This window comes from Phalaenopsis equestris, unplaced genomic scaffold (assembly GCF_001263595.1).
Source record: "Phalaenopsis equestris unplaced genomic scaffold, ASM126359v1 Scaffold000229, whole genome shotgun sequence".
NCBI lineage: Eukaryota > Viridiplantae > Streptophyta > Magnoliopsida > Asparagales > Orchidaceae > Phalaenopsis > Phalaenopsis equestris.
The window spans coordinates 320,428-342,444 of record NW_018164671.1 but is presented as its reverse complement, the minus strand read 5'-3'; the positions used below and the strand labels follow the sequence as shown (position 1 = coordinate 342,444).

The window sequence follows — 22,017 nt, the reverse complement described above, 5'->3', positions numbered from 1 at the left end:
TTATATGGTTGCTTTATATAGCTTGGTTAGATGAGAAATGTATGCGTCTGTTGATATAAAACTGATTTATTTCTAGTGTTGTTAGGAGAAAATCCTTACTCATGCAACTCTTTGTGCTTTATTCTTGGTTCCAGTATCATGCACTACAAAATGTAACGACACTATGGTATGGTTATGGAAGCATCTAAAATTTGTAAGCAATCTGTATGTAGCTTGGATGGCCCCTTGCTATGTATGTAGCTTGGATGGCAACCGCTACTATGGTATGACCCATTGGGGTCGAAATTAGGGTATGTTGGATTCAATGTTGGTCGAAATTTTGGATGGTTTCAATTTTATTGATATGGTTTCTTTTCCATAGGATGATCATTGTTCTTCTTCCATCTTTCGAAATTTTGGATGGTTTCAATTCAAAATCCCTTTTTAGCTTTCTTTGTAAGTTATAGATTTCTTCTTCATCATTTAAATTTTTTTTTTATTATCAAGTTGAAGCACTGTATAATATCCTAAACATTAATATGTAATCACCCTGTATTAATGTTTCGATGCTCCTATGCAATATTAATATTTTTGTAAATATTAATGTTTCAGATTGTTATATGAACTTAAAGTGATATTTTGTTACTCTTATGAAGTTAATAAGAGTGGTCTTAGATGCAGGTGGCCAAATAACTGTTGCAACAATTGCTTTCACAATTTGGTATGTTAAGTTTTTTTTTTATTCCCTCAAATTTTTGACTGATTAACGCTTTTTAACATAATTGCAGGACAATGAGCTCGAGAAATTCAGGGAAGTCGGAGCAAATGATGTGTCGATGTGGGCTACCGTCATTGCTTTTCACATCACAACAGACACATAGTTACGGATGACAATTCTACAGGTGCCCGCGGTGGGGACAAAGGACCGGACGACTGTAAATTCTTCATGTGGGCCGACAGTGGAACTATTTCTACGTGCTCCCAATTGGACACAACTGCTAGGAGTTCAATAGTGCCACAACAGGAGAACGCCACATGTAGTTCGAGTTCTTCCGTTTCTAGAATATCGCAGTCGGACAGGTTTGCTCAGGGTTTTGGAGTGTCAGATGCAGGCGGTATGGGTCGTGATATGGATGTGTCGATGTGGGCTACCGTCATTGCTTTTCACATCACGACAGACACATAGTTACGGACGACAATTCTACAGGTGCCCGCGGTGGGGACAAGGACAGGACGACTGCAAATTCTTCATGTGGGCCGACAGTGGAACTATTTCTATGTGCTCCCAATTGGACACAACTGCTAGGAGTTCAATAGTGCCACAACAGGAGAACACCACATGTGGTTCGAGTTCTTCCGTTTCTAGAATATCGCAGTCGGACAGGTTTGCTCAGGGTTTTGGAGTGTCAGATGCAGGTTGTAGTAGTATGTACATATGCGTTTGACTTTTGTATGTGTAACATATTCGTTTGATGTGATCAGATATGTTTTAGTTATATGAATATAAATTAATTTTTTGGTATTTTATTGTCTGAACAGTTATTTTTAATTTTGTTTAGAAAAGAACAGATTCTGTTGCACAGATTATACATTTAATGAAAAAATTTTTCAAATAAGCTGTTTACAAAACGCACTAACCAAACAGCTAAACTGCTTATTCAGAACAGGGGCAAAATGGTTAATTTTTCACAATCAGTTGTTTTCCATAAGCGCCAACCATACAGCTCATCCGTATCAGCTGGTCATCAGCAGATTATCAGGATAAGCTGCTTATAAGCAGAAGCTGGATAAGCTGCAGCTGCCCCAAACAGACCCTTAATGCAATATAAAATTTATTTATTAAGGGTCTGTTTGGGGCAGCTTATTTGGTGCGGTGGCGTTTTGAAAACGCACATGAACTATTTGGGTAAACTGCGGTTTGAAAATGCTGAAAGCAGTATTTTCACACCGCACATATCTAATTAGTTTATCAACTGATTATTCAGCGTCCGTTTTAGGCAGCTGTGTGTTTTAGGATAAACTGCTTATCCTGAAACGCGGCCCGTGGCCGGTTATCCTGAAACGCGGCCCGCGGGCCGGCCGCAAGGGTCGACCCACGACCTGCGTTTAGTGTAAAAACTCAAATGCAGTTTCGGATAAGCTAGTGAAACGCGCGAGACAAACGGTACGGTGGCGTTTCGTTTTGAAAACGCCGCCCGCACTTATAAGCTGCCCCAAATGGACCCTCAATAAGTTGCAGCTGCCCCAAACAGACCATTATTTATATAATACATTCATCTCAAATAAATTTATAATTTAAAAAACTCATCCTTCCTGATCAAAGTCAAAATATTCTTACCCAAATTTTTTTTTTTTACATATATTAACATGAAATGCATTCTATTTATAAAGTTATATAAGAAGATATACAATTGTACATACATGCCAACCACTCACTATGAATTTGCAATTCTAACAACTAAATTTTAATTTGTGCATGCATACTATCTTACTTATGTATGGAAGATACATTTAGCTTTTATAAAGTTAAAATGGTATTATTTTTTATATGATATGGAAGATTTGGTTGTATAAATCTAAAATGCAAAATTTAGGAGTTAAACATGTAAATACATAGGAATTGGGCGGTATATATTAAAATGCCCGTTGTGGAGTATGTGGTTCACATCAACCATAACCCTTCACCATTGCCTTGAGGGCCAACTGACGTCGCTAGGAGTGTAAACGAGTCAAACAAAAGTGAGCTCAGAGCTTGTTCATATTCGGCTCATTTGAAATTTTTTTGGATTTTTAAATGAGTTCGTGTTTGAACTGGCTCGTAAATAAACATATTTGTGTTCGACTCGATCTAAATTTGAATTTCGAATCCGAATTCATTTAAATATAGGCGAAGTGAGAATATATAAGAAATAGGAGGACATGATGTGGGAGGTAGAATTCTTATGGTCATGGCATCATTTACATACATACCACCAATTCTTAAGTATTTACATATGTAGAAAAGTTAAGAGCCAATATTTTTGGGAAAATCTTATGGTGTTTATATGCATGCTACTCAACTCTCATTGATTTATAATTCTTAAATGAGAGAAATGAAAGTGCTCTTTTATAAGGGCACTTATATGCATACCACAAAAATCTATTTATTTACATATCTAACACCTAAACTTACATTTTTCATAATTTTACTGCCAAAAACAATTTCTAAAAATAAAAACATAATATGAGAGGATATAAATAAATATTATTGATTGATTATTTAATTATTTCGAGCTAAAACGAGCTGAACACGAAAGAACAACATTTGTTTGTGTTTGACTTTTTATAAATTGAGCTCAAAGTGTTCAGCATACTTGCTAAACGAATGAATTGATGAGCTGCTTAACGAGCCGAACATGAGTTAGTCATAGAATAAAAGCTTTTTGACAACCCTAGACGCCACTGTAGCTCCTCAATACGGCCTATGTAACTCATAGCTCACATAGCTTCCAACTTCGACTTCTATGACCTACAAACATTATTGCAGATCACTATTATATATTAGGCGGTGAACTATGACTTACGTGGTATATAACTCTTTTAGCTCCCAACTCTGGTCTCCGTGGTATAAAAAACATTATTACAACCCATCATTATTGTCTATGTGGCCCACAACTCATGCATCTCTCAACTCTGTTCTTTAATGTCTACAAACATTATTACAACTCACCACTATGACCTACGTGACTAACAACGACCTATGTGATCCATTACTCATGCAGCTCCCAACTTTGGCTTCTATGACCTACGGACATTATTGTGAGTCACCACTACAGTTTACATGACTAACTATAACCTAAACGACACACAACTCATGCAGCTCTCAAGTTTGATTTATATAGCTTCCAAATGTTATCACAACTCATAACTATGACCTCTGTGACCAACAGTGACCTATATAACTCACAACTCCTTCAACTCCCTCCTACGCCCCTGTAGCCAACAGATGATCCTGAAGAAATCATTTATGACATGCATAGTCAACTACTATCATGACTTTCTACGATGACCTTTATGACAAGTAGATGCTACAACTACCATCTATAACATTTATGACAGGATACTACTTTTATAGCAATAAACCATGACTTTCCTGGCTTGTTATTATTATAAAATTATTGTTATTATTATACAATTTTGATCTCACTAAGTCAACTACTATCATGACTTTCCTGACTTGTTATTATACAATTTTGATCTCACTAAGACAGACATAAATTCTTATAGTTAAGGGATACAATTTAATTCAATTGGTGGAGTATTTTGGATTTTGACGATATTAATAGAAAATGTCACTCTCAAAAATATATATATAATCCCTCACTGTCTAAATGAGAGAGGTTTTAAAGAAGGAAGATTAAAGAGAGATTAGGAGTTCGAAGGATTCGTAAGCTCTACATGAGTACTTGCATTAGACTTTGTCCCTATCTCCAGTGATGAATCACCGTTCGACCTCTATTATAGGAGCGTCAACGCCCAAGCAATTGACCATTACACACCAGACCATAAACTTCCAAACATTATTGCTAACTATATTTCTGTGATTCTTATCACTCATATATGACCGCCTGACACCCCCCCTCCCCCCAATCAAATTATGATTGCCCAAGTATATATCTTCCGTCCACAATTGCCTAACTATGGTAGTCCTACCATAATTGCCCAACTATAATATCCTAACAATCATCAAGTGACTTTAGCCACTTAGTTACTATCTTCTGACTGCATCCTCCAAATTACCATGGCTTTACTATAGTATTCTATGTTGTGAATAACAACAACAATAAAGTGAAAAATGGAACGAGAAAATTTGCACGCAGAAAAACACCAGAGCGACACACAGATTTACGTGGTTCAGCAAATTTGCCTACGTCCACAGAGCTGCAAGGGACGAAGAATTACATCGTTGAGTGCCTCGACGTTTACAAGAAAATCTCTATTTTCTTATCTCCCTTCCTCTCTCTCTCTCTTCATCTCTCTTTCTCTCTTAGCTCTAAAGAGGACTTAGCTTGGTCTTGCTTGGCTTGGCTTCTTCTTTAAGCCAAAAGAGGCTATTTATATAAACCATCAGAGCGATGGGTGGGAGGTATGTGAATGGTAGATGGGATGTAGTAAGTGAGCGGTAGGTGGGAAAGTAGGTGAGCGGTAGGTGAGGTTCTTAATTATGAAGCTAATTAAATTTTGGTGGACCGGGTCTCCACATTACCCAACAATTCTCCCATTTCGAGACTGGAACATTGACTGCATCACCTACTAGCTACATCATCTACTAGTTGGCTTCATAAGAGACTCTGGTCTCTAACACCTCCAGCCAACTATGGCCCTCTCTACCTCTTATTTTCGCCACCATTGCCTCTGGCCAGCTCCGACCACTGTCTATTGGCCACCGTTGACCACTATCAGTCGTCATATGCTTATTGCATGAAAGTCTCTTATGAAGTCACAATGTGCGCTACAAAATCTCACCTTACGCTGATGAATGTTAAAGCACCTCATAGACGGTGTAACATTGCACCCCAAACACTGTGTAACGATTCTTCCCGATGATGACTTAACAACGCACCCTATATACAATGTAATCACACCTCTCGAATATAGTGTAACAAAAACTTGATATACAGTGCAGAGAAGCACCTCGATGACGATGTAACAACATATCCCAGATACAGTGTAATGACATCACTTAAAGGGGGGGGGGGGTAACAACGTACCCCAAATATGATGCAATGACACAATTCGTTGACAATGTAAAAATGCCCCCCATATACGGTGCAATGACACACCTCCATGACTGATACGAGTGATATATGTTATGAATTTCTGGCTTGTTACTTTTGCTTTTGTACATTTATTTATTGATATTATACTTGGAAACATATTGTTGTCTCAATTGTGTATGTGACAGGGCATATGCAGTTTTGGAACGAAAAAAGATAAATTTCAGCAATTAAGGAATGATTTGGGCTTAGCGTGCCTGCATCATATTTATTGTGCACTTGTGGTGGAGCAGCGCCCCCGCGTCCTAAACACAGTGTATTCACACAAGTTTAAAGCACACGCACCTGGATCACTGCGCACTCGTGTTTATATCTTCCAGATTCAGCGCACCCTTGTCAGAATCACAGCGCACCTGGGCCTGGCCTTAGTGCACCTGTGTCATCTTCACGGCGCACACACGCCAGACTCGTTGAACCAATTTTGCAAAGATTTTATTGCCTTTATCAAGCTTTATATATATATATATATATATATATACTTTTTTATTTATTTATGTCAGGTGTCAGCTCTTCCATAATCCTTTTGTGAAAATTGAAGATTTGTTATATATATATATATATATATGCTCATAAGGACAAATTCAAGGAGAGTTGGGCGGCTGGAGGATGTGAGAGAGAGTTCTCCCCAAGGGGTAGTTTTTATATTTTCTATCAATAGGATTTGGAGAGGATAGACATATTTTAGTATGATTTTGCAATCTTAATAGAAAATCAAAAGAATCTAGGATAACACCATAGAATTAAACAAAACTAAATTTCATAGGTTTATAATCATTCTTTTGACCTAGACATAGGCATGAGAAGAAATTTATCCCCAATTGACAATTATCTCATAAAAAAATATTATAAGCAACCACAAAATCTTCACGATACATGAATCACATAGCTGTGAGTCTCATCACTCTTGAAGAACACGAAGACTTTCTTTACTTTGTTTTTTGCTTTCTACAACCACTTTTTGTGTATGTAAGACTTTTTAGAATTTCAACATCTTTTTGTGATCACCCTGGGCTAGGCTCACAAAATTAGTAAACTAGATATTTTCTACTAAGAATAATTGTTAGCCCTTTCATCATGGGATCAATATGTGAACTCTTAGACCGCATATTATTTGACATGTATACTTGGGTGATTGACTGACTTACTTCACAGTAAGTTTTCGACCATCAACGACTGTGTAACAACGCATCTTAGAGACGGTGCAATAACACCGACTGATAACGGTGTAGCAATTCCCCCTTAAGACGATGACTTTTTCTAGACTCCTAAAACTCCCTCCTTGTAGTTCCCGACTCCTGCCCCCGTGGCATATGGACATCATTATAGTTCTCCACTACGCCCTATGTGACGAACTACGGACTATGTGGCCACAGCTCTTGCAACTCCAAACTTCGGCTCCTGGGGCCATAACTCTTGCAACTCCAGACTTCGGCTCTTGGGGCTACAACTCACCACTAAGACTCACGTGACCAACCACAACACACATGGTGCACAGCTCATGCAGCTCCCAACTATGACCTCTACAAACTATAGACATCATAATAACCACTACGACAAGCCTACCGCTTGTGCAGCTCCAGACTCCTGCCTCTGTGATATATGGATGTCATCGCAGCTCCCAATGCAACCCACAAAATCACATGGCCCTCAATACCATGTCTCTATAGTTTGTCAATGTTATCACAACTCACCACTACGACATATGTGACCAACTACAGCTTATATGACTCACAGCTCTTGCAGCTTCCTACTATGTCTTTTGTGGTCAATTGACGCTCCAGAGGCAACCGACTATGACTCACACAACCAACTACTATCAAAGCTTTCAACTTCGACCTATATGTTATGCTGGTGTCACAATGTCTTTTGTGGTCAATTGACGCTCCAGAGGCAACCAACTATGACTCACACAACCAACTACTATCAAAACTTTCAACTTCGACCTATATGTTAAGCTGGTGTCACAGTCATCATCTACAACATTCACGACGGACTACTGTCTTTATTGCAACCAACTATGATCATTGCAATATACTATCATCAAGAACTATATTCATTACAGCTAAACCACGACTATTATCGATGAACTACTATAATAAATTTGCAATGATCATTTGTGTAGCTCCATCTTCCCTAACGCAGGAGAAAAGTGGACGTGTGTTTTCATTATTCATAGTTGATTATTTCAATGGAGTTAGACCCCGTGATTTTTCACTTTCTAAAATTTTTCCCGTAAAAATTGAGCTGTCTTATTCTGTTTACTTCTCTTTAATTACTCGAGTCTGTGTTTAGTTTCCGTTTAGTGCTAAAATGCTATTTCATTACTCTATAGTCGTGGACATTCCAACACGTATCGGCAATGATGATATTTTTTTTCGAGGTATGAAATATTTTGGTGTTATGAATGTTAAAATATCAGAGTTTAGGTGTTAGGTAAGTAAATAAATAAGAGTTGTGTGGTATGCATGTAAATGCCCCTCAAAAAAAAAAGGATAAAAATAGGCATCAAAAGAGCTATTTTATTTTCACGGATTTTGCTTGCTGAATTAAACCATTTAACTTCCCAATGATGAAATCATCTACCCATCTTGATCTTCAATATTCTTCGATTTCTCCTGATCGGATTCTTCAAAAGCCTCATCAGTCTCAGTACTTGACTCTGCTTTATAAACATACAGTCGGCTAACAACAAGGAAGAAGAAGAAATTGACGACATTCAGAACAACAAAGAAAGCGTAATAGTAATCCAAATGAGACTTATTGAGATTGTTGAGTATCCAACCCCCCTCCCCGCCGCCGTCCAACCTCCTCGTCACCTTCTCCGTCGTCGACAGCAGAAAGCTGCTCAGAAAATTCCCAACCCCAAGCGTCGTCATTGCATAAGAAGTCCCCAGACTCTTCATCCCTTCCGGCGCTTGATCATAGAAAAATTCAATCTTGGCAGGCTCAAGGAAGGCGTCGGCGATTCCCGTGAGCACGAACTGTGGGACGAGGATGAAGATGGTGAGAGGGACGGTTGCGTCTTTGGTGGAGACACCGTGTGCGCGTGCGGTGGAGAGGCGGCGACGCTCGGCGAGGCTGGCGACCAGCATTATAACGATGTGGATGCAGATACCGGTGCCCATGCGGCGGAGGAGAGAGATGCCGCGGGGATTTCCGGTGAAGCGGCGGGCAAGGGGAACGAAGGCGCGGTCGTAAATGACGATGGAGATGAGCATTGAGATGGTGACGAAGGCGGCGAGACTTGCTGCAGGGATGCGAAAATGGGGCCCAATCCGGCGGTCGAGAGTGACGCCCTGTTTGACGAACAGAGTGTGGGTTTGGGCGAGCATTGTGCTGGGGATGAAGGTGGCTATCAGAATGGGGATCATTCTCACCATTTGCTTGGTTTCCTCTACTTGCGTCACCGTGCAGAGAGACCATGGGCTGCTGGATTTTCCTGTTTTGATCGCCGCTTTGCTAAGAAATCTGCATTCATGAAAGTAATATTTAACCAAGCTTATTATTTCTCGTTAAAAAAATGGATTTTTGATAGAATCCAACCTCATTGAAGGAGTGTAACCAATCCGAACTTTGCCATTGCCCGCATACTCATGCAGGCCAAGCTCATGTAGCTCCTTGGGATCAGCGGGCAGGCTTACTCCATACTTCTTCATTGCTGCCACCACCACCTGCATCATTTACGCAAACGGACTTCCGGCCAGCGGCTTGTGACGATAGAATGGCGTGCCGGCGACAAAAATCATGATTGAGATCAGAAGGCCGAGAGTGGGGAGCGCATAGCCCAGAGTCCACCCCACATTATCTTGAACGTAGACGAGAAAGGAATTGGCAAACAACGTGCCAAAAAAAATACTGAACATCCACCAGTTGAAGAAGGATAGCTTATGCTTGCGCTCTCGTCGGTCAAACTCGTCGAATTGATCGGCACCGATGGTGGAGATGTTGGGCTTCGTGCCGCCCGTGCCGAGAGCGATGACATAGAGTCCGAAGAAGAAGATGAAGAGTTGAAAGGAGGACGCTTTGGTGGTGCAAGTTGGGTCGACGGTGCCGGAGCCGCAAGGAGGAGGCTTGAGAGATGGGAGGGACACTGCTAGTGTTAGAACACACATGCCCTGTGATGCAAGAAGAAAGCAATTTGAATTAGTTTGCATGAAGATAATGGGGTGTAGATGATGAGAGAAAATGAACTTGATCAAAGTTATAATGGATCAAAGTGAAGAGTGCTAGAAAATAAACAAAATAATGAACATATAATTAGTTATTATGCAAATATATTACTTTTCTATTCAAATATTTTTAATTTGATTATTTTGCAATTATATTGTAAGTTTTCTTCCATACTTCTTGAATACCAGCTTCTATAGTTCCATTGATCAAGAGACAAAGTAAACCCTAATAGTTGGGGCTTGTTTGTGAGTAATTTTATTTTTTACTTTTTTTTGTTTTTGTTTTTATCTTGTTTTAACTATTGTCTTTAAAAATGTTTAGGGTTAGTAAAATTTTTGTAAGTGTTTTTATTTTTAATTTTTTAAAATAAATTAATTTGTTTTTTAAAATGCTCAAAATAAAACATTTTGATGTTTAAAATCATAAATTTTCTTGATATGTTTAATGATTCATAAAGCAAGAAGCACAATTAATGTTAACTATTATCAATCTTAACCAAGGGTGCATTTTGGAGTGCTTCATTACTACTTTTTCATTTTGAAAAGATGTTAATACATGTTTGAGAGCCAATTTTTCAGTTGCTTTTATAGAAATCATGTTTTGAAAAAGGGGAAGCTGCAAACGACAATCCATACTAGATTCCACGGATCTAATTGTAATAAAGCAAGAAGCTCAATTCATGTTAAATTTTATCATTCTTAACCAAGGGTGCGTTTAGGAGTGCTTCATTACTACTTTTTCATTTTGAAAAGATGTTAATACCTGTTTGGGAGCCAATTTTTCAGTTTCTTTTTACAGATATCATGTTTTGAAAAAGGGGAAGCTGCGAAAGGCAATCCATGCTAGATTCCACGGATCTAATTGTAGTCTGGATTCACAATTACCATGGCGCCCTTCATCACTTTTGAAATTGACTCATTTTATCCCCGATATTACCCCTCCCCTCTTCAATTTTCGGCTTCGTTGTGGGCAACTAGTGTTAGGCACATCTTCGGTCCTCTTCTCTTCTACACTATATTCGTTGTCGCCTCTCTCTATATGTATCTCTAACGAAACCCTTCCCTCCTTTCTTGTAGTTCTTTATGGTATTGGTTTGGTTCTTCACACTTTACTTATGTTGTTATGCCTTGGGGCTCTCGGTTTTCCTCTACGGTGATGGCGGTTTGATGCTTCTTATTTTAATTGTATGGTTGTGCCATTGGAGTTTCTCGGTTTTCCTCTAATCGCCTCTCTCTATATGTATCTCTAACGAAACCCTTCCCTCCTTTCTTGTAGTCCTCTATGGTATTGGTTTGGTTCTTCATACTTTACTTATGTTGTTATGCCTTGGGGCTCTCAGTTTTCCTCTACGGTGATGGTGGTTTGATGCTTCTTGTTTTAATTGTATGGTTGTGCCATTGGAGTGTCTCAGTTTTCCTCTAGGGTTGTGATTTGATACTTATTGTTTTACTTATGCGATTGTACCAGTAGGTTTTCTTTGTTGTCCTCTGTGGTGGTTTGGTGCTTCTCATTTTAATTATGTGGTTGTGCCTTGAGGCTTCTTAGTTTTCCTCTATGGTGGTGGTTTGGTGCTTCTCGTTATACCACATTTGTTGTGTCTGGGGGCTTCTTAATTTTCCTTAGTGGTGGCGATTAGTGCTTCTTGTTTCACCAAATTGGTTTATGCCTTGAGACTTCTCGATTTTCCTTTTTGTTGTGGGTGTGGTTGTGATTTTGGTTGTGGCAATAAAATTTACTTGTTAAACCCTAAGGCACAACCACATATGTACATATTTAGCCAGTAAAGTTCCTTATAAGTTTATTGCAATATCCACAAATGGAGTGATACACTTTATTGTTATACATTTACATAAAAATTATGAATTTAATGTCGCTAATTGAAGTGTCAACTCTATAGTTCTTCTGTTAGTCTTCCAAACAAATTTGTCTTTGTTGGCACTTGTCTTAACTGTTTAAGATGTTGCATAATTATTGGTAATCAAGATGCAAGTTTTTCGGTATGGTGGTCTCTCTTATGTGCCGATTATGGGCGTGGTTTAGTGATATTTGTTGGATGTTGTTTGTTGGTGTGGATGTAGCTTTGCAATGTTGGTTGTTGGTAGGGTTGTCTCTGGTTTCGGTTATGACTTTGCATATATGGTTGTTGGTGGTGTTGGTTGTTGGTAGGGTTGTCTCTAGTTTTGGTTGCAGCTTTTGCATATATGGTTGTGATTGGTGTTGGTTGTGTTTTTGGTTATGGTTTGCATTAATGGTAGTTGGTTGTGGGTGTGATATGGTTGATGTTTTATACACAAACAAGTGAGTTATTATGCATTCATATATGTAACGTGGGTTTTGACACATTTGGTTTTCGTAATATTATGTAGAGCAATGATGAAAAAAATAAAGAGCTCAACTGATCACCGGTTATGGTTTGCATTAATGGTAGTTGGTTGTGGGTGTGATTTGGTTGATGTTTTATACACAAACAAGTGAGTTATTATGCATTCATATATGTAATGTGGGTTTTGACACATTTGGTTTTCGTAATATTATATAGAGCAATGATGAAAAAAAATAAAGAGCTCAACTGATCACTAATTGTGGCTTATATAATTGTCCCCGCTTGTTTGCCATAAATACTATATGATCTTAAAGTACACTTCACACTGTTAACAACATATACTACATGGTCTTAAAACACACGTCAGACTGTTAACTACTAATACTACCTGATCTTAGAGCATACATAACACTATGAACCACAAATGCTAAGGTACCACACATGACACTAATAACTAAAGATACTACATGGTCTTACCACTCATAACATTGTTATCCACAAATACTATTTGGTCTTAGTCCACACATGACATAGTTAACTATATATATAGAGACAAACACACACACATCAGTTCTTAAAGCACACACTCACTTTTAATCACATATGTTATATGCTCTTATTGCACATGACATTGTTAACCATGGATACTACCTGATCTTAGAGCACACATTACACAATTAACCATAGATATTGTCTAATCTTAAAGCACAAACAACACTGTTAACACAAATAATGCTTGGTTTTATCACACATGACACTATTAATCACAATTGTTATTTGGTCTTAGATCACACATGACACTGGTAATGACAGATACTATCTGGTCTTAGAACACACATCACACTAACCACAGATACTACATGGCCCTAAAGCACACATCACCCTATTAATCATAGATATTGTCTGGTCATAAAGCATGTATGATACAGTTGGTGATCCTAGATGGAGCAATACTTAATAAAATGATCTCGTTGAGCTCTAGTTCGATTTGCCGTCTTTTTTAAAATTTATTTCAATTTTTATAATCACTTTTTTAATTGTAAGCTAAATTATATTATTTCCTCAAAATTTTTATCAGCTTGATCATATCGACCATTTAGGAGAGGGAGGTCCAAGATCATATTCCTTAATTTATGCTTGAAAGAAATAAAAAATTGTAATAGATAAAACACACACTTCAATAAAGAAGTTTGACAAAATATAAGCAAAAACTTAATTGAACATCTAGAATGTATGAGAAACTCAGTTGAAAAACAAATGAGATCAAGTGAAAATATATTAGAAATTATTGAATCGTCGAGCTCTAGTTCGATCTGTCGTCTTTTTTAAAATTTATTTCAATTTTTATAATCACTTTTTTAATTGTAAGGTAAATTATATTATTTCCTCAAAATTTTTATCTACTTGATCATATCGACCATTTAGGAGAGGGAGGTCCAAGAACATATTCTTTAATTTATGCTTGAAAGAAATAAAAAATTGTAATAGATAAAACACACACTTCAATAAAGAAGTTTGACAAAAAATAACCAAAAACATAATTGAACATCAAGAATGTATGAGAAAACTCAGTTGAAAAATAAATGAGATCAAGATAAAAAAATATTAGAAATTATTGAGGGAACTAAAGAGGAACAACTGGATTAAGTTGAAACCCTGTTAAGATAATATTGAATGCATTAGAAGAGTAGTGAAGAGAAAAAGAGCCAGAAAGTAGAAAATGTTATATGAATTCGTCATATTTTCATATTTAATGAAATTTGATTTTACCATATTGTATACACTATAACTGTCGACACGAATCTCAAAGCAATCGAGTTGCCCAGGATAATGGCTGGGTAATCGAGGCGACAGATCAAAAGGACACGATTTAAACGGTTCATTCAACGACTAACCACCCAATCGGTATCAACTAACACACTATGACAAGAGATTCAATCGATGAACCACATCTACAGTCGTGATCGCCCAAACTCCATAGAAGGGCATTCGATCGCAACCAGTCGACCCACTAGCTTATGCTTCGACAAACGTGATCGTCATTCGACCGGTCGCCTCACTCGGCCAGACCCAAATTAGTCGACCGGCAAGCTACCACTATATTCAAGTTCAAATTGCAATGCATATTTAGTGTAAGATCAACACAATTAATCGCATCAATGGTGGTTTCCTTTCCATAATCATTCTCTCCTTTATGTAATTGCCCAAATACGACTATAACTGTCGACACGAATCTCAAAGCAATCGAGCTGCCCAGGATAGTAGCTGGGTAATCGAGGCGTCAGATCAAAAGGGCACAATTTGAATCGTTTATTCAACGACTAACCACCCAGTCGGAGTCAACTGACACACTATGACAAGAGATTCAATCGATGAACCACTTCTACAGTCGTCACCGCTCAAACTCCATACAAGGGCATCCGATCGCAACCAGTCGACCCACTGTTTTTGCTTCGACAAACGTGATCGTCATTCAACCGGTCGCCTCACTCGGCCAGACCCAAATTAGTCGACCGGCAAGCTACCATTATATTCAAGTTCAACTTGCAATGCATATTTAGTGTAAGATCAACACAATCAATCCCATCAATGGTGGTTTCCATAATCATTTTCTCCTTTATGTAATTGCCCAAATACACCTCTATAAATATGAGGCAAAAATACGAATAAATGGACCCTTTCCCTAGTTTCACTATAGAAGTTTGCCTAATTACTCATAAACTTCTATTTTTTTTCAGTAAATTTATGATTTTACTAATTTTGTAAATTTTTATAATTAGATGCTCATCATTCATCAAGAAAACCTGGTTGCTTTTATGAATATAATAAAATTTTTTGTCATATAACTGTATATATATATATATATATATAAGAATTGTATGTCATGTCATGAATGCATATTTTTCATATGAAAATGATGTGCTGAGATTATTGATCGGTCATTCAAACGTAGAGCCTTTATCATAATTTATAAATAATAAGATATTGGACGATTTACATACATGCCACTCAAGTCTTATGTATTTACATATCTAACCCCCTTTTTTTCTTTAATAAGATGAACATTGAATCCACAAACCACTCCATTTATATGTTCGAGCCCACCACTGTTATAATTCCATATTTAAAGTGCCGTTGAATTTCCTGAATAATGAATGCAGCTACCAAAACATATTCATTTCTTAGCCCGTTTCAATCACTACAAAATTATTGCATTTAGGCTGCGACGCCTAATTTTTTAAGTTTATTCTGGAAGACAGTGAAAGGCATCTCTTTCACATTGCTGTTCACTTGTAATTAGAAGCAATTATTTGCAGAAAGACTTTACACTTGACAGCCTATGTATGTTATGAAGCCAGCTGCTGGTCGTTAGGGTTTTAGCTTAGTTTTGTATTAGTCATTTTGGCGCTCTTATTTTCGAAAAATGTTGCGTGCGGATTAGATGTGGATTGATGGTGTTGGCGTGTTATTGACGTGGTATTGAGATGCAATATCACCTGAATATCAGGGTTTGCATGTACGCCCCACGTACACAAGATTCGGGCTTTATTTTTAACTGTTTTTATAAGGTTATGCATTTATTCTCTTTTATTGTTCCTCTATGCACATTATTGCTCTTGGATTTTTCATATTTTTGGGTCAATATCGGCTAAAGCCCTTTCGCTATGCCCTAATTTGATCCTCTTACTTGGATTACTTCGTGTTAAGATCTTTATTGAGAGAAGAAGAAGACTCTTTGTGCACCGAGGGTCAGAGAAAAAGACCCGGAGCTAGATAGGTGGATTAAGCTTCCGCAACCCTTCCGCAAGCACGACAATCAAAGCGTTGATTCGCTCAATTAATTGTGGTTAAAGGTGAACTTCAAAGCATAGAACATTTTCTTGTATTCTTATGATCTAATGCTACAAATGGGTCAGAATTTCATGGCTTGTAGAGATGATAATGGATTCAAGAGGTTTTAAGTTACAATCTAAATTAAGCATGTCATTGAGATCTAGAGGAAGTCAAGATTTTGCTCAATGAAAGAGATTCGAGAATAGTCTTAGCTAATCATTTGGGTTGCCATCACCTCCTATAGGTTGCTTAGATCAACTTGAATCAATATAAATGCATTTAAAACTACATTTCTACCTATAGAGTCATCTCATTAAACCACGTTCATGACTATAACTTTACAAAAGTTAGAGTTTATATGTCTTTTAAAATGAATAAAGTACCGAAAAAGTCTCCGACTATTTACATGGGGTTGTTTTAGTCCCAGAGTTCTTAGAAGCGCGAATTGAGCTTTAAGTGTCCTCCATGAGGACTACTTCAACAACAAATTAATCAGTTTGAGAACTATTTTGAAACATCTATGAACTCTGAAACTAAAACGATCTCATGTAAATATTTAGGGACTATTTTGACACTTTACTCCTTTTGAAATACTCGTTCTGATTTATAAATTTGATTTTGAGTGATTTTGGGATCCAAAAAATTTTGTGAAAATTTGAAAATAATTGAATTAATTTTGCAAATCATATTATTTTTTTATCAAATATTTTTAAAATGCTTTGAAAAATAATTTTAAATGTAGAAATATGAATTAAATTTGCCATTTTATTTGGCAAATTTATATGACTCTAAAGCATATGAATTTTCTTATGAAATAAGTAATAAGTGAATATTAGTTTATTTTATACAACACATTTAAATATTAGTTAACACAAAATATATGAGTTGAAATCATAAGTTTCGGTCAATATTTATAATTAAATTTAAATAATATAAATTTTAGAATAATTAAATTCTTTTTAAATAAATGTAAGACAGCTTTTAATTATAGACATGTATTAAAGATTTTTTTTTAATAAAAAAAATAATAAAGGAAATCTTAACCTTATTTCTAAACTTTTGTATATATAAATTTAATATGCATAAAAATCATGTGACATATTCGTAAATTTTATTTTATTTTAGGAAGATTTACTTAAATACTACTTAAAACCTATGAAATTACATATCTCACACCTAAATTGTAATCTTTTACATTTAAGATATTTTTTATGTATAAAATGTTATATTTTTACCCTTTAAACCTTAAAAAAAGTAATATTTTTTATTTGATAAAAAATATTCAGATGATATAAATGTAAAAAGTAAAACTTTAGAAGTTAGATGTATAGATACATAGAAATTGGGTGGATGTAGAATTTGATTGATTGATTATATATTATAATGAAAGATATATATATATATACTACTTAATTTTTATGTATCTACATATTTAATACCTAAACTTCAAATTTTACATGAATATATAATATATGACATCTTATAAATGCAAAAAAATGCATATTTAATTTTTTTAAAGCAAAAATGGTGATATCTTTATATGATAAGAAAAGTTTGAAAGGTATAAATGCAAAAAAGTAGAATATATGAGTTAAAAATGTAAATCCATAGAAATTAGGTGATATGTCTATAAATCCTCCCTTTACTTAATTATGAAGTCAAAGAAGACTGAAGAAAATCCTGCTTATGCATTTGTCCTCTATCTATATGGATTCCTCTCAGCCTATCCTTCTCAATTATTTTAAAAGGAGCCTCATTTTTTCTTTAATTAGGGCAATTTACATACATTTCACCCTAATCCTATGTATTTATACATCTACCCCCTAATTTTTTTTATAATATTAAAAATATTACCATTTTAATTTTTAAAATTTGAAAAATACCTTTTCGTAAAAGAGTAAGATGACATCCATGCAAAAAATTAAAATTTATGTTAAAATGAATTTAATTACACGTTCATACACACTACCAAATCTCAACTTTTAAGATTTTTCTTGCCTACTTTGTCTTTCAAAAAATCTAACATTTAACAATGTGAGATTGCATATAATGACATAGAAAAATAGTTAAGCAAAGATAATCAAATGAAATCAAATTTGGATAAACTCACCGAAAAATAAATGATTGATGCGATTATGAACGTCCAATACCGACCGAGATGAGCATCAGCAATATAAGCGCCAATGATGGGCGTTATCCACACAGTTCCAACCCAATTAGTAACATTATTTGCCGATGTCACAGTGCCCTCATGGAGCTTATTGGTCAAATAGAGCACCAAATTTGATGAAATCCCATAATAAGCCATCCTCTCAAACACCTCATACACTGCATATATTTATAAAACAATAACTATCATTTCATAATATATAACACACCATTAATTAGTGCAGAGCTAGCTTTTTCTTTCATAATTATTCATGAAGTCCACCACTTCTTTAGGGACATTTACATTATTACATGCATACCAAACAAATGTGTGCATTGACATATCTAACTCTTCAAATTTAGGTTGTTTGGTAAATTCGTAACTTGTAAATCCAAAGTGCTGTCAAACACCTCTTACATTTGTACCCCTAAATCTTACATATCACAACAAAAGTATCATTATTTAATTTATAAAAAGTGCATCTTTCCAAACATAAGTAACATGATACATAGGATTAAGTGGTTGTATAACTTCTTCCTAACTCAAAACTTGCAACTGACACCTAAAATTAATATTATTCAATCAATTTCTATGACACAAAAATTTATTAAAATAGCATTTAATCAAAATTATTTTGAAAAAATCATCCACCTAACTCAGAATGACAATTAATTCCTTCACATGCTTGGTGGTGAAATAACTACATGAAGCTGATCTACAAAGCACACGGCTCTCATTCTTCCACGAATCCATTTTTAAAAGCAGCAATTAACAGCACAAGCTTCATTTCTTCTTCTCCTAAATCCATGGCGAAGAAGTAATTAAGTCAGCTGTTAACGACTTAATGGCTTGTAGAATCTTCTATTCTTAGTAAATAGTGATGGCTAAGAGTGTTTTAGGAAGAGATTAAGGTGGAAGAGAGTTAATTAGTGGATAATTAATTGATTACCTACGACGAAGCCACAGGCTTTCCAGCCGCCGCGCTTAGACCGGAGGATTGGGTTTCCGCGGAGATCGACGGAGCCGTCCTTCGTGTAATCGGCCGCCGCCTCCGCCTCCTCGACGGACACCATTATGGTTGCAGAGCTGCGGGGAGAGAGTAATGAGCTAGTGAAGGGCGAGAATGGAAACTAGTTTGGCTCCCCTTTTATTTTACACGGAAAACCTTTTTTATTTGGATGATTTACATATATGCCACTCCGTACTTATATATTTACATATCTAACATCTACCTTAAATTTTACGTAATATCTAACATCTACCAATGTCACCTCCCATACGCTGAAGAGTTCTACTATAAATGATGATTGCAATTGCAATCACTTCTCTTATAGAAGGGAAAAAAATGTTAGAGACTCTCCTAAGTTACAATGTTTTGACGTGCAGATAAATTTGTTGCCAGGATCGAGAGTCAACCGAGACCGATCGGCCGCGGCAGACAGGTAGTGGTCGTCAGAGGGTCAGCGGTGGTCGGCGATGTTTTGCGGCGGTCAGCGGCTGCAAGATTGGTGTTGAACTTCAGATCATTCTCAAAGCTTCAAGCTCTTCCTCAAGCCTCAAACTTAATGTTCAAATTGCAATTAATCCAGGAATTTGAACCACTTTGATCGGACGGTCCAGACAATTTACTTTGATCATACGACGTTTGATGCATATTTGACTCCTTAATGATGTCAAAATTGAGTGATCATAGACTCGTTGGATTTGTCTTGTTGAGACGCTCGATTCAACTATAAACTCGTCAGATTTGACTTTCATTTGACCTCCCAAAAATGCTCGGAAAGCTTCCAAAATTAGTTTAATGGTTTGACTTGAGCTTGATTTGGCTCGGATTGGACCAACCAATTTTCGTACATTTGGGTCCATATTGTTGAGCTGATCAGTTTAACTATAAATTTGTTGAATGAGGGCTCTATATGACTTTTTATCAAAGTTCGAACATCTTTTCTCTCCAAAATGTGCATTCAGATCTGTGCAATATCTCAAAATTTGTGTTGGATGTTAGATGACGTAACGAAAATAAGAAAAATATATTTCATTTTTAAAAATTAAATAAAAGTGATATTTTAAATTTCTTATAAAGATTTAATTGTTATGAATATAAACATAAAAAATTAAATTTTGAATATCTAAACATGCAAAATTGTGAGGATTGCATGTATGCAAATGTTTTTTTAGGGGAATTTAAGCATGTATCATAAAATAATTCTTGTGTATTAATACATCTAATATTAAAAATTTAATATTTAAACATTTAAATATTTAACATATAAAAATATATTACTATTATTTACTTTTCAAATTTCAAATATATTTGTATATATAAAGATTATAACAATACCATATTATAAATATAAATATAAAAATTTAAATGATAGATATGTAAACATATAAGAATTGTATGATATGTATGTTAATATTTTTTTCGCACTCTAATTTTTGTCCTATGCTCATTAGTCGTCTTACAAATAATTAACTGCCTATTGTTTGCCCGAGTCCATATTTGCGATAAAAATTAATAAAAGAATTATTGTCTTGATTTTATTAAATGATTTTTTTATGCCAATATTTTGTTATTTTGAAATAAATTAAATAAAAATTGCTTAAATTTAAGTTAGTATATTTCGACTTTAAATTTCACATTTCTTAGAAATATATTTTTTTGGTATCTTTTTAATTGAAGAACAACAACAACAAGCCTTTATCCCACTAAGGGTCTATTTGGGGCAGCCGCAATTTATTGAATAATATGCTGATAAACTGTTTAAAAATAATCTGCTGATAAGCAAGGTGCGGTGACTATTATAAATTTTATATTTTTTTGGAAAAGTCAGACCGTTGCCAGAAATCTGTCACCGCACCTAGATAAGTGCGGTGTGAAAACGCTGCTTTCCGCGTTTTCAAAACGCATGAGCTGTCAAAACATGGTCCACCAAAAAAGTCCAGCTGCGTTTTCAAAACGCCACCACAATAAATAAGTTGCCCCAAACAGACCCTAAGTGGGGTCCGTTACATGAATCATGTTTCTCCATTGCATTTCATTTTTTTTTATTTAAATGTAATAGATTAAAGTCATTTTTTATACAATATGCCCAAATCTTTTTAGGTCTATATCTCTCTTTCGTAAAATAAATCAAATCTAAAACATCTACTCTCTGAACCAACTCATCAGATGATCGACGTTTAATGTGACAAAAACATCTAAGTTGATTCTCTCTAATGTTCATCCAACCCCAGAGTCTGATTACTTCGTGATGCCCTTCAAACAGAAATTGCATCATCAATTTTAAGGAATCTCCAGTGAGAGTCTTGCTTGACAAATCCCTGACAAGGGTATCCCACATGAGTTGAACCCCTCAGTCCACCCGATCCATTTCAGTAATACGACTGATTTGGACAATTTGTTGCTTTGCCAGTAAACATGTCACATCAGTTAGAGCACTCACTTCGCCTAATCGAGAGCATGGATACCCTATCAGATTGTGACATTTTCCTCGACAAGAACTACTTTGCTTGTTCTTATGGAAATGCACAACGACGTTTGTTGAGCTGCAGCTTACAAAAGCACCATGAGGTTGGACCGTTTCATGCAATCAACCCTTTAGATACCTCTTCAACATTTTGATCGACTCAGTTGATCCTATACATCACCTCAGAAGGTATGTTGCACTGATTATGGTCTACATTTGTCTACTCTGCCCATGCAGATATGAGAATGCATTCATTCTCACGGAAAATACCCAGTG

At 35.9% G+C, this 22,017-nt stretch overlaps 3 protein-coding genes across 3 annotated transcripts in view; 1 reads left to right on the top strand and 2 right to left on the bottom strand.

Moving 5' to 3' along the window:
- LOC110023740 (putative nuclease HARBI1) overlaps nt 1–860 on the top strand; it is a 2,663-nt gene extending 1,803 nt beyond the window's left edge. Inside the window, exon 3 of the mRNA XM_020723297.1 lies at nt 768–860. Coding sequence (XP_020578956.1) covers nt 768–860 — 93 coding nt within the window. The remainder of the gene's footprint in view (nt 1–767) is intronic.
- A 7,514-nt stretch (nt 861–8,374) lies between these two features.
- LOC110023739 (protein NRT1/ PTR FAMILY 5.2-like) lies at nt 8,375–9,475 on the bottom strand. Its single transcript, XM_020723296.1, has 2 exons — nt 9,339–9,475; nt 8,375–9,263 (listed from the first exon to the last, which is right to left on the bottom strand). The coding sequence occupies exons 1-2, from the start codon at nt 9,473–9,475 to the stop codon at nt 8,375–8,377; spliced, it is 1,026 nt and encodes a 341-aa protein (XP_020578955.1).
- On the bottom strand, nt 8,435–19,376 carry LOC110023756 (protein NRT1/ PTR FAMILY 5.2-like). The gene is made up of 4 exons (XM_020723320.1): nt 19,221–19,376; nt 18,233–18,450; nt 9,339–9,910; nt 8,435–9,263 (listed from the first exon to the last, which is right to left on the bottom strand). The coding sequence occupies exons 1-3, from the start codon at nt 19,342–19,344 to the stop codon at nt 9,476–9,478; spliced, it is 777 nt and encodes a 258-aa protein (XP_020578979.1). The 5' UTR covers nt 19,345–19,376; the 3' UTR covers nt 8,435–9,263; nt 9,339–9,475.
- Nucleotides 19,377–22,017: the final 2,641 nt, after the last annotated feature.